Below are 10,588 nucleotides of genomic sequence, written 5' to 3'. Positions count from 1 at the left end.
AATGATACAAACTAAACGCTAAGAGGAACACTTCTTAAAGACACAGGGGGGAGAAAGTCTTACAGGTTCGTGTGCCGTTTTCTGATGTTGATGATTGCAATTCCCATTTATGCTGAACTAGAATAATAATGGTGCAACCGTATGTTTAATAACACAAGATCTTAGTTTACAGCTTTGAAGACGTTGAATTCGAGCATTAACCTAGATATCTCACCTATCCAGGATAATGCCGAGGAAGTGGGATGGCGTAATATGCCAAGTGCCAACAAAAAGGCTTTATTCATCGGTTTCTAGCTGTCGGTGCTTCGTGGAAACTGCGCTACATGCACCCATCGAAACGTTAAAGTACAGCTCAGTAAATTGACTACTTTTTACGAGTTTGGATTTATGCTAGATCATATGATTTACCAGAACCTTGTCGATTAATATGCAGCTTCAACTTCATAACCCACGAGCTTTCTGTCTTTAAGAACGCGACAGAGTGCAGTGAATGCGCCCCTGTACATTGTGACATTGATTGATTGAACGTTTGACAGTCCAGACGGCTACCACACTCATCTCAAACCAATTCTAAGGATAACGTTGCATCAGTGGCGAGAGCTTGCTTGGTGCCTGATGCATAACAGGTCGTGCGCTGAACTTGCAAAGCATTGGGTTTCATATTTCTTGGCACAATTTCCAGACACTAGAAACAACGTAACAAGATTCTTATGAACTGACCTCGAATTCAATCATGAATCTACCCTGTGTGTTGCGCTCCGTGCAGGAGACAAGAACCATTTGTTATTGATTTTATATTGTGTTTGTGCTGTGAAACTTTTACAGTTTATTTTCCTCTGAGACAGACCTACTCTGTTGTCTTCAGGGTTGCGATATCTCCCGCTATGATTTTGAAAACTACACTGGGGTATGATTCATTATGCTGTGTTTGTAAAGCTGTGTGCCTTATGTGCTTGAAGCTTTCGTCAATTTGACTATGTGCGATTATTACCAGGCGACACATTAGCAGTATGCTTTACACCTGGCTCTCCTTATCAATAAGTCTGAATTGCAGTAGCTGGAAGGGGCACTGTATGGTTAAGTGTGCTGTGGAATCAGCGGTTCGTTCCGAAACTGAATTGGACTTTGTCTGGGTCAGGCCTGAGTATTGGAGAGCATTACTGTAATGACATCATGACGTTGCATTTTACCACAGTGTGGTGAAAGATTGGAGAAAATATTTCTTTTAGTGTTAACAGGCTTGATTTGTAGTGGCCTAGGGGCAGTCTTACTGTCTGTCAGTGCAACAGTTCCAAACAAGGCACACATTGTGGTCAGTCTATTTGATGCCATTGTTCTCCACAGTACAGTATGCTCAAAGGACCTCTGTTTTCATCAGCACAGTATATGAATCTGCTACTGGAGTGAAATATGCAGGGTTGGAAGGACAGATAACCATATAGACCAATAATTGTGAAATACATGAAGGTTAATTTAGCATCTGTGATTTGACTGTACATACGCCTCGAAAAAGAACCCCCTCTGTATGGAGGTTGCGTGAATGAAGACCCGCTTAATACACGTATGGGTTGCTGCATAATGTTAAATAAAAATGAATAAGAATATCAGTTTTAAGGACTTTTGTTGTCTTTAATGTTTTATAAAGATAGTTGAGTCCAGTTTTCATTGGATGAGTGCATGCCCCTGGCATTTACCTCATCCCTTCTTGTTATTACCCTGCTTGGACAGAGATGATGACAAGTGGTTGTGGATTCATGTTTTTGTGATCAAACATGATTGACTCCTCACAATCAATAACCTTAATAACTGCAGTCGTTCGTTCTCACCATTGCCACTCAATGAGTGTGGTTGATGTCGGAGCAGAGACTCTGTTGTGAACTGTTTGAATTGACCACACTCTATTGTGTCCAGCGCTTGCTGTATATCCTCACAGAGACTTGAATATACTTGCTCAATCAATTTTTAAGTTGCTGTCTACCTGTGTAGTGTCTTTTGAGACTAGTTCTTCGTGGCAGTGTGGTACCGTAGTCAGCGTAGTACTTCCACAACCTATTTCTCCTCCTGGCCTTGCCCTCATTCTGTGGAGATGAGAACTGTAACCCAGTAGGCACTGTGAGCCTCGGCAGGCGTTCATTTTCACTTTTATCTGCGCCAGATTACCTTAAGTTGAAACACAAACACAGACTTATGGTCAGAATCTTTCCTGTGTTCAGAGGGGATTGCACAAGCTGTCAGGAGTGGAACTTCTCTGAAAGAAAGAGAGAAAGAATCAAAAACTTGTCTTTAAACTTCACTCACTAGCCAGGAGTGTGAGCTATTGAACATTTGCTTTGGGATTTTCTTCTCCTGTGTATCTCAATAGCCTGACTGGCTGCATGTCTTTTCAACTCAAATGTTGCCTCAGTGTTTTTTTTCTACTGTATCTTAGTAATCCCTAGCCAAACCCGTAGCTCTCCTCGCTGATTTCATCATTCATCTGTGCGTGATTGCGCATCCCTTTGATACTCCAGCTTGCTCCCCGACATGGTCTTAAACAGCCGTTTGAAGGGGTTTGTGCGGTTTCAAGGAAGAGGGAAAATAGAAAAAGGGCTGATCCAAAAAAAGGCTCTCAGTCCCCGGCTTGTGGTGTGTGTCTGAACATCAGTGTTTTTCGCGCAGTCTGTCAGTGAAGCGGTGCCTCTTCTTGGATGAACATTGATGACGCTTCTTGAAACGCTCCCAAGCTCTAGGCATGGTTGGGGCTGTCCGCCCGCCTGCCCACCCTATCTGCTTGAACTTAGGGAGGAGTCGCCACGAGGGTGAACCGCTCTTGTAATCCAAAACACGCGTCCGTGGCCGGGACATCGTGGTTTTTAATAACAGCTGCTTTTTTTTCTCCTTCGCAAAGGGTGGGGGAGGGACCATTCATTTAATGTAAACACACCAGGCAAGGAACACGTGCATCTATATGAAGGTTTTCTACGGAGCCCTTTTTATAACGTCTGTAATGATTATGCCTTAGTGTGGCAGCCCAAGCAGTTGAGTTTGTTGTCATAAAACAAATTTCTCTGGATCCACAGCCCTGTCTTTTCACTCACTCGTGCTTTTTTGGAGCATTGGCCTCTGGCTGTTCCAGACTTGTGCGATCCCACTAAAGGTCAAGAGGAGGGGGGGGGATCAAGTCGATTCCTGCTCGGCTTAAAACACATTTGGGGTTTTTAGCACGCTGAGTTCATCCACAGCCCCACCACTCAAAAGCTAGTTTGTTTTCTTTGTTCCGTGCTGTTTTTGTGTATTGGTCATTTTGCCTGGGAGCTTTTTCATTGCTTTGTTTGGCTCCCTGTGTATTAGAAATTTACAAAGCCAAATTGTACTATTCTTGTGTGAGTGTGTGTTTGTGTGTGTGTGTGTGTGTGTGTGTGTGTGTGTGTGTGTGTGTGTGCCAATGCTCGTGATTGGTCTTGTCTTTGCTTGTCTTTTTTAAAGCCGCAGGTTGTTTCACGACTAAAGGTGAATTGAGCCTCTCACCAGACAGCACGGCACAGCACTCACCTTTATGCTACCTTTGAACCAGATACGTCACCCCCGGTATTGCAAACGAATATGTCTGACGATCATATATATAGATCTGCTATTGTTCACTCAAAAATATACAGTTTCTTTGTGTGAGTAATAAAAAGAGCTCCAGCTCCGAGTCTTATCAGGTTCAGTTTCCGTCGCTCCGCTCCTAGGTGTGCGCTGCTTATGAATAGACCTTGAGACAGTCTTTTCAAAAATGTAATAAACTTCCATGTGTTGGGACCACCACCCCGCTGCCTTGTTGATTGCTTTTCTGTGGTCCATTGAAGGATTGAAGGAAATTCGGCCCATTGTTCACGTCCCGTGCTCGCACAATTGGGAATTCTTCCACACGAACTAACATTTACTCGCCAGCTGCAGGACTTCACACAATTAATTTGTGCCTGTTCAATTCACTGAGGTTTTTTCCAAATGAGGAACCACTGTGGGTAGTTGTCCTTACGCAGCGCTACAGCTTAAATTAATTCCCTCACCTAGTCCAGGGAGGGAGGTGACCATGAAAAATATGCTTCGCTATAATTTAGCAAGCTGCTAATATTTAATAAAGAGTGCTGAACTAATGAATGAAGAAATGTCCAGAGGCTGAAACTTTTCAATATCCTTTCATTGGAGGTAATATGAATGTGCTATTGGATGGCTATTTGGTAGAGGTTTGGTAGCTTGTGTCTGCTTTTCTTTCTGTTTACCTCTTGCTGCTCTCTTAGGTGTCATTTTGGGTCAGGGCATAGGTCAGTCAGTTTAGGTACAGCTAGAAATCGAACGGGTCAGACAAGCTTGTTTGCTGCTAACTGGAGTCTTTTGAAAAGCAGCTGTGGTGTAATGGGCATGTTGTAACGAGTTTAAACTGAACTAAACTCAAAGGGATGCTGAGCACGGCCACTTGGGTAGTGACACGGGAATTTGACAAGGGACTGCGTGGAAAGAGAAGAGCATTTGTCCTGAAACTTTTCGTGAACTTCGTGTTTGATTCTCGACTTGCTTTCTTTTCATCCACCTTCCTCAGCTCTCCTTCCCCTCCTGCTTCCTGAGGTCAGGATGTGTCTGTCTATCTCCTCTCCTTCTTTCTGTCTTTCTCTATTATCTACTGTACTCCCCCCTTCCCTGTCTCTTTATTCTCCTCCTCTGCGCTCTCCCTCTCCGCCCTGCACTCTGTCATGCTCCATCTCTCTCTGGCAGCTATCTCACTATCATTGTACCATTTTTCTTGCGTCTGTGCCGCATCGCTCTTTTGAGCGTGCATCTCCGATTCCCTACATGAACTACAGACAGTTTGACGTGCAGCGCTTTATCAGGAGTGTATTCTCCCCAGACGCACGTACACACACACTCAGTTACCACTACATCAGTGACAAGTAGCGCTCTCTCTTTTTTTCAAAGAGTTGACTTCAAAGGTAGATTAGAACTTACCAGGGCAATTCTGATCAAAGGTTAAACAGCTGCTTTGCAACCCCAAAGCACAGAGCTGTGTGTGTGCGTGTGTGCGTGTGTGCGTGTGTGTGTGTGTGTGTGTGTGTGTGTGTGTGTGTGTGTGTGTGTGTGTGTGTGTGTGTGTGTGTGTGTGTTGAAAAGAAAACGGAATATGGTTTTCCAGAGAAGAGCTTCTTCACCATGCCGGCAACACGTCTGCTTTCTTCCGCCATGAGCGCAGTGTTCTGATGGTGTTCCACAGTGCTGCACATGGCTAGTGGCATGTTTGATTGATGGCAGCGGCGCAAGCTGGACATTCCACTCAGCGACACATTTCTTTTTTTTTTTTTCTCTCTCTCTCTCATTCACACTGTTTAATTCATTATCACTTTTTGTTATCGGGGAAACATAAGAAGTTATTTCCCAGAGAGTGAAAGAAAAGAGAGAGAGATCCAGCAAGTGAACCTAAGTTGGAGAAAAACAGAGAGACAGCTAGAGAGAGAGAGACAGCCAGCTGAGAGAGAGAGAGAGAGAGAGAGAGAGAGAGAGAGAGAGAGAGAGAGAGAGAGAGAGAGAGAGAGAGAGAGAGAGAGAGAGAGAGAGAGAGAGAGAGAGAGAGAGAGAGAGAGAGAGAGAGAGAGAGAGAGAGAGAGAGAGAGAGAGAGAGAGAGAGAGAGAGAGAGAGAGCAGAGAGAGAGAGAGAGAGAGAGAGGAGAGAGAGAGGAGAGAGAGAGAGAGAGAGAGAGAGAGAGAGAGAGAGAGAGAGAGAGAGAGCGAGTAGGAGAACAAATCAGCCTTTCGTTGTTTTACTGTTTTGGCAGAAATCCATCTCAGTTCTGCTGAAAAAGTAATGAATTCTCTCAAATGACCGGAGCAATTCCAATTTGTGGGACGATTTGAAATGCCACAAAAAGCAGTCTTTGTTTTATGGATGTGTGTACTTTGGCACATACGTTTCTCAGCTCAGGCAGGGAAATGAAAAGTGATCTTTTTCATGGAGAATTGTAATGTTCATATTCCTTGTTTCTGGTAGATACTAATCATAATTCTTTTTTTCTTTCTTTTCCCACTGTCTCTGTCTGTCTGTCTGTCTGCCTGTCTGCCTGTCTGCCTGTCTGCCTGTCTGTCTGCCTGTCTGTCTGTCTGTCTGTCTGTCTGTCTGTCTGTCTGTCTGTCTGTCTGTCTGTCCCTCAGCAGAGGCCGAGAGCATGTCCAGGAGGGCCCTCCAGTCCCTAACACAGGGGGACCTCTCTGCCATCTCCCCTGGCTGCAGCTCTAAGGAGACCATGAGTGGGCGCCGGGAAGCGTCGGAGTGCGAGTGAGGCCCCTCGCACTGCCCCCCTCTCTCTCTCCCCTCTCCACCCCTCGCGTCCTCCATCCCATCGTTCCCCCTCTTCTCCCCCCATCCTCACCACCACCACCCACCACCACCACTTCCCGACCCCCCCCCCCCCCACCCCCCGTGACCCCCTCGACCATGCTGCGCTTCCTCCCTCTCAAGCTGGGCCGCGTGTACCGCTGTGCGAAGCTGCTTCTGCTGCTGGGGCTGTCCGTGGTGGTGCTGATGAACACGCACAGCCTGTTCGCCTCCTTCCAGAAGAACGAGCTCACCGACCGGCGCTTCATCAACCTCAACAAGTGCCCGGCCTGCTTCGGCACCAGCTGGTGCCGCAAGTTCATGAACGGACAGGTGTCCTTCGAGGCGTGGGGGCGGCTGCGCTTCCTCGACGTCTTCAACGTCAAGAACGTGTTCTTCGCGCAGTACGGCGAGCCGCGCGAGGGCACGCGCCGCATCGTCCTCAAGCGCCTCGGCTCCAGCCAGGAGCTGGCCGACATCGACCAGAAGATCTGCAAGCGGGCCACGGGGCGCCCACGCTGCGACCTCATCCAGGCCATGTACAAGACCGAGTTCGCCCGACTCAACGGCGACGTGCGCCTCCTCACCCCGGAGGTGGTGGAGGGCTGGTCCGACCTGGTCCACTGCCCCTCCCAGAGACTGCTGGACCGTGTCGTTAGGCGCTACGCCGAGACCAAGGACTCTGGAAGCTTCCTCCTGAAGAACCTGAAGGACACTGAGCGGATGCAGCTGCTGATGACGCTGGCGTTCAATCCGGAGCCTCTGGTGCTGCAGGTATGTTTGCTCGTCTCCTCCTGTTCCCTTGACTACAGTGCACCGTCTGTGATCTTTTGCCTGTGGTAATACAACCTGATCAAAACGCTTCGCTTCAGTTGCCCTTGATGTTTCCTGTCAGCAGAATAAAACAAATTGTCAGTTTTTAGGTGGTCTGCTGAGTGGGGTAGGGAAAAGAAAGACTGCTCTAAAATGACTGGCCTTAAGACTGTAGAAGTGTTGTTATTACATAGAGGATATTTTTCCTCTCCTCTTAGCTCAATGTGTTTTGGTAGCAGCCGCAAGGCTCAAGCTCAAAGTGGTCTTTTGTTCCTTTTGTGTAGTCGTCTTGCTTGGGAAGGCCTTTCTTAGGGCTGTCGTGTTTAAGTGAAAGCATTTGGCCCCGATAGTTTTGTGTTTTCTGGCGTCTTGAATTATTCAGGCCTTAAAGCTGTGGAGGTCTCAGCGGTCAGATGGTGACTCTCCTGGCAGTTTCTTCTAATTACAAAGACAGCCCCAGTGTGTCCCTTATTGTGGCTCATGTCAGCATGATCATTTAACGGGAGAAACTTTGCGGATGGTGTTTGGTATCAGTTCACCAAAGGGCGCCAACTCGTACGCTATATCAATAACATTCCTCAACATCTGGTTCAGTAGTCATACAACACGGTGTGCCATCATCTATCATCGAAGGTAATCCATCCCACTGAAATGGATGTGAAGGCTATCAAAGGGCACGGTGCCTTTCCTAGAGTGATTTACAATTGACCAATCAATTTCAATTTCATTGGGCATCGACTGGTGCTACGTGGAGGCCTTGGGCAACAAAGGAACAGGCGTGTGAGGGCACTCAATATCTGAACTGACCTCCAGTCTTTCAGTGGAGGACCTGACACCCCCTAGGCATTTGGGCAGACAAAAGCGGGGTTCAGCCCTTCGGTGATGCCAATCTATAAGAGTTGATTAGCCCTTGTGTGTGTGTGTGTGTGTGTGTGTGTGTGTGTGTGTGTGTGTGTGTGTGTGTGTGTGTGTGTGTGTGTGTGTGTGTGTGTGTGTGTGTGTGTGTGTGTGTGTGTGTGTGTGTGTGTGTGTGGGGTCTTCCTCAATCTTTTGCGCTCCCATTGTCTCTCTTCTTCCTCCTCACCCTTCTCCTACAGACGAGTGTGGATGACTCCATTCGTCAGTGTACTTGTGTTTGATCAGGGCGGTGCTTATGGACTACGTCCTGTCCTCAACGCTGCCGCATGTTGTGATACAATACACACACACACACCCACACCCACACCCACACCCACACACACACCCACACCCACACCCACACCCACACAAACACACACAAACACACACACACACACACACACACACACACACACACACACCACACACACACAAGGCAACAGCACAGTTGTATCTGCTTTTGCGTGTCGACCCAACCCTCATGAATACTTGATTTGACGTTGAACTTCTGAACCCTAACTGGGGTCCGGGGAAATCCTCACTTGCTGTGCTCTCCTCTGAAAAGAACATAAGACCAAGGGGTTTGTGGGTAACGCAGTACTCTGGGAATAGCACCTAAGGGGGTGTGAGAGTGCCTTTGGCTGTAACAAGCCTGGAGTCTAGGAATGAAAGAAGAAAAAATTGAGAACGGAGAACGGAATGCCATAGAGGAGTGCGGGAAGTGAGGATGAGGGTGAAGTGGTGGTGGTGGTGGTGGTGGGGAGAGGGGGCGCGTCTCCAGCGAGGCCATAAAGAATTAATGGTTGCTGCGCAGACAGCCATACAAATGCGGTGATGTTCCACAGAGCCCAGTTTCATAACTTCCCTGTCAGACACATTTTTCTTGCAGGTCGTCCTCTCTGGGAGTCTGTTTTTTCCCCGGACGGTGCAACCTCATTCCCAGCAGCAAAAGCAGAAAGACTGCACTGCACTGGGCGCAAAATGGCTGAAGTGTCCCCACATTCATGTTCTTTTGTACTGCAGTTGTAGTTAACATGATTACATATCAGTGTTTTTTGTACAAGTGGAAGTGGTTTTACGGTTTATACATCATCTGGGTGCAGGAACAGGACCGGCTGTCTCTAATTCATGCATCTAATTCTCTCGGATGAGCTTGAGCTGTCCCTATTTTCGGCTTTGAAGCCTCTGGCAATGCTCATCTCACAAGCTAATTTTTCCTTGTGTAAGAGAGAAAAACGGACCTTCTTTGTTGTGGGAACACAATCCTCCGTGTTGTTTTGGCGTTGTCCAACAACATGGCTTCTGTTGCTCTTCAGTGAGTGGGGGAGGGGGGGGGGGGGGGGGAGGGGGGTACACACATTCACTGTCACAGGGAACTTTATTCCTGTCAGTTTGCGTTGAGAGTGCAGTGCGGCTCGTTTGCCAACTGCTGACCCGAACGAAACATGCTTGTTATTATTTTCAAGTTTCACGTCAATCCCCCCCCCCGTTCTCACCACATCCCCTCTTCTCACCACCACATGTAATAATCTTTTATTGAGTTGCTCCTATTGATTTTCCTCAGGAAAGGAAAGGGAGGTAAAAACAATCCCAACAGTTTCCAGACACTCGCTAACTTCCCTCAGTTCACCTCATTGCTCTCTCAGTGCTCAAACTTGCTGGGGAGGGCGGCTGAGCTCCCGCTTTGCCTAATCCTCACAGGCACGTAAGTTTCCTGTTCAACGGGGTGTGTGTGTGCCATGGGGATATTCAGGTCAGCTCTGTTGAGACGTGGCCTCTCCCACCCTTCCTCAGCAGTTAGCATGTGACTGGGCAGGCGGCTGGTAGCTGCAGCAGCAGAGTTAGCATTAGCGTTAGCGGCGTCTGTGGAGAGAGAATGTGGGCTCGTCTGTTCGCTGAGCCTGACAAACAGGACCCGACAGGCGTGCGGGGCAAAGCCAGTCAAGGGTGTGCTTATCTGCCCCAGACTCCAAACTGCGCCTGTTAGGACAGCACCCCCCCACCCCCCACACCCCAACACATACACAAACACACATACACAACCCCCCCCCTTGCAACCTGAAGTTATGCTTCATGCTTGGAAAGCCTTCCTCATGATCAGTCAGCTTAGCCAGCTGAAGGGGCAGGTGTTAGGAAAGCTTTTTTCTTTTCTTTTCGTTTTCTTTTCTTTTCCCTCCCTCACCCAAAACGAAGAAAGCTCCTGTCCATCACACACTTTGAGAGTCAACTCACAACCCAAGTCTGCCGCAGAGGTGGCATCCGAGCAAACCCGCCGCCGCCGATAATAAATGGCCTGAATTCCTGTTCGCTTTTTTTTTTTAAACGGCTTGCCGCCTAGGGCTGTTGACTTGGCATGCGTCATGGTTTGTAATCAAATATCATGTTTTATAATAATCTCATTTATGGAACGCGCTGCATTAAACCGCCTAAATCCTGCGCGTCTCGACTCACAGGGAATGTTGCGCGGAGGCTAAGCTCCACTTTCAGTCTGGGTGTTGTCACACTTGGCGAGATCCGTTTCTTCGGTTGTGTGATGCACACTTTTGAAGAGGTGGG

General features: G+C 47.8%; 1 protein-coding gene across 1 annotated transcript in view; it reads left to right on the top strand.

Moving 5' to 3' along the window:
• Positions 1–6,442: 6,442 nt before the first annotated feature.
• Positions 6,443–10,588, top strand: part of dipk2ab (divergent protein kinase domain 2Ab) — a gene marked incomplete at its 5' end in the record, with an annotated part of 25,440 nt that continues 21,294 nt past the window's right edge. The window contains one exon of the mRNA XM_080855434.1: positions 6,443–7,096. Coding sequence (XP_080711560.1) covers positions 6,443–7,096 — 654 coding nt within the window. The remainder of the gene's footprint in view (positions 7,097–10,588) is intronic.

Source organism: Sprattus sprattus (assembly GCF_963457725.1).
Source record: "Sprattus sprattus genome assembly, chromosome: 17".
NCBI lineage: Eukaryota > Metazoa > Chordata > Actinopteri > Clupeiformes > Clupeidae > Sprattus > Sprattus sprattus.
Note: the sequence above shows the minus strand (reverse complement) of the source record. Positions and strands in the feature narration are given on the sequence as shown.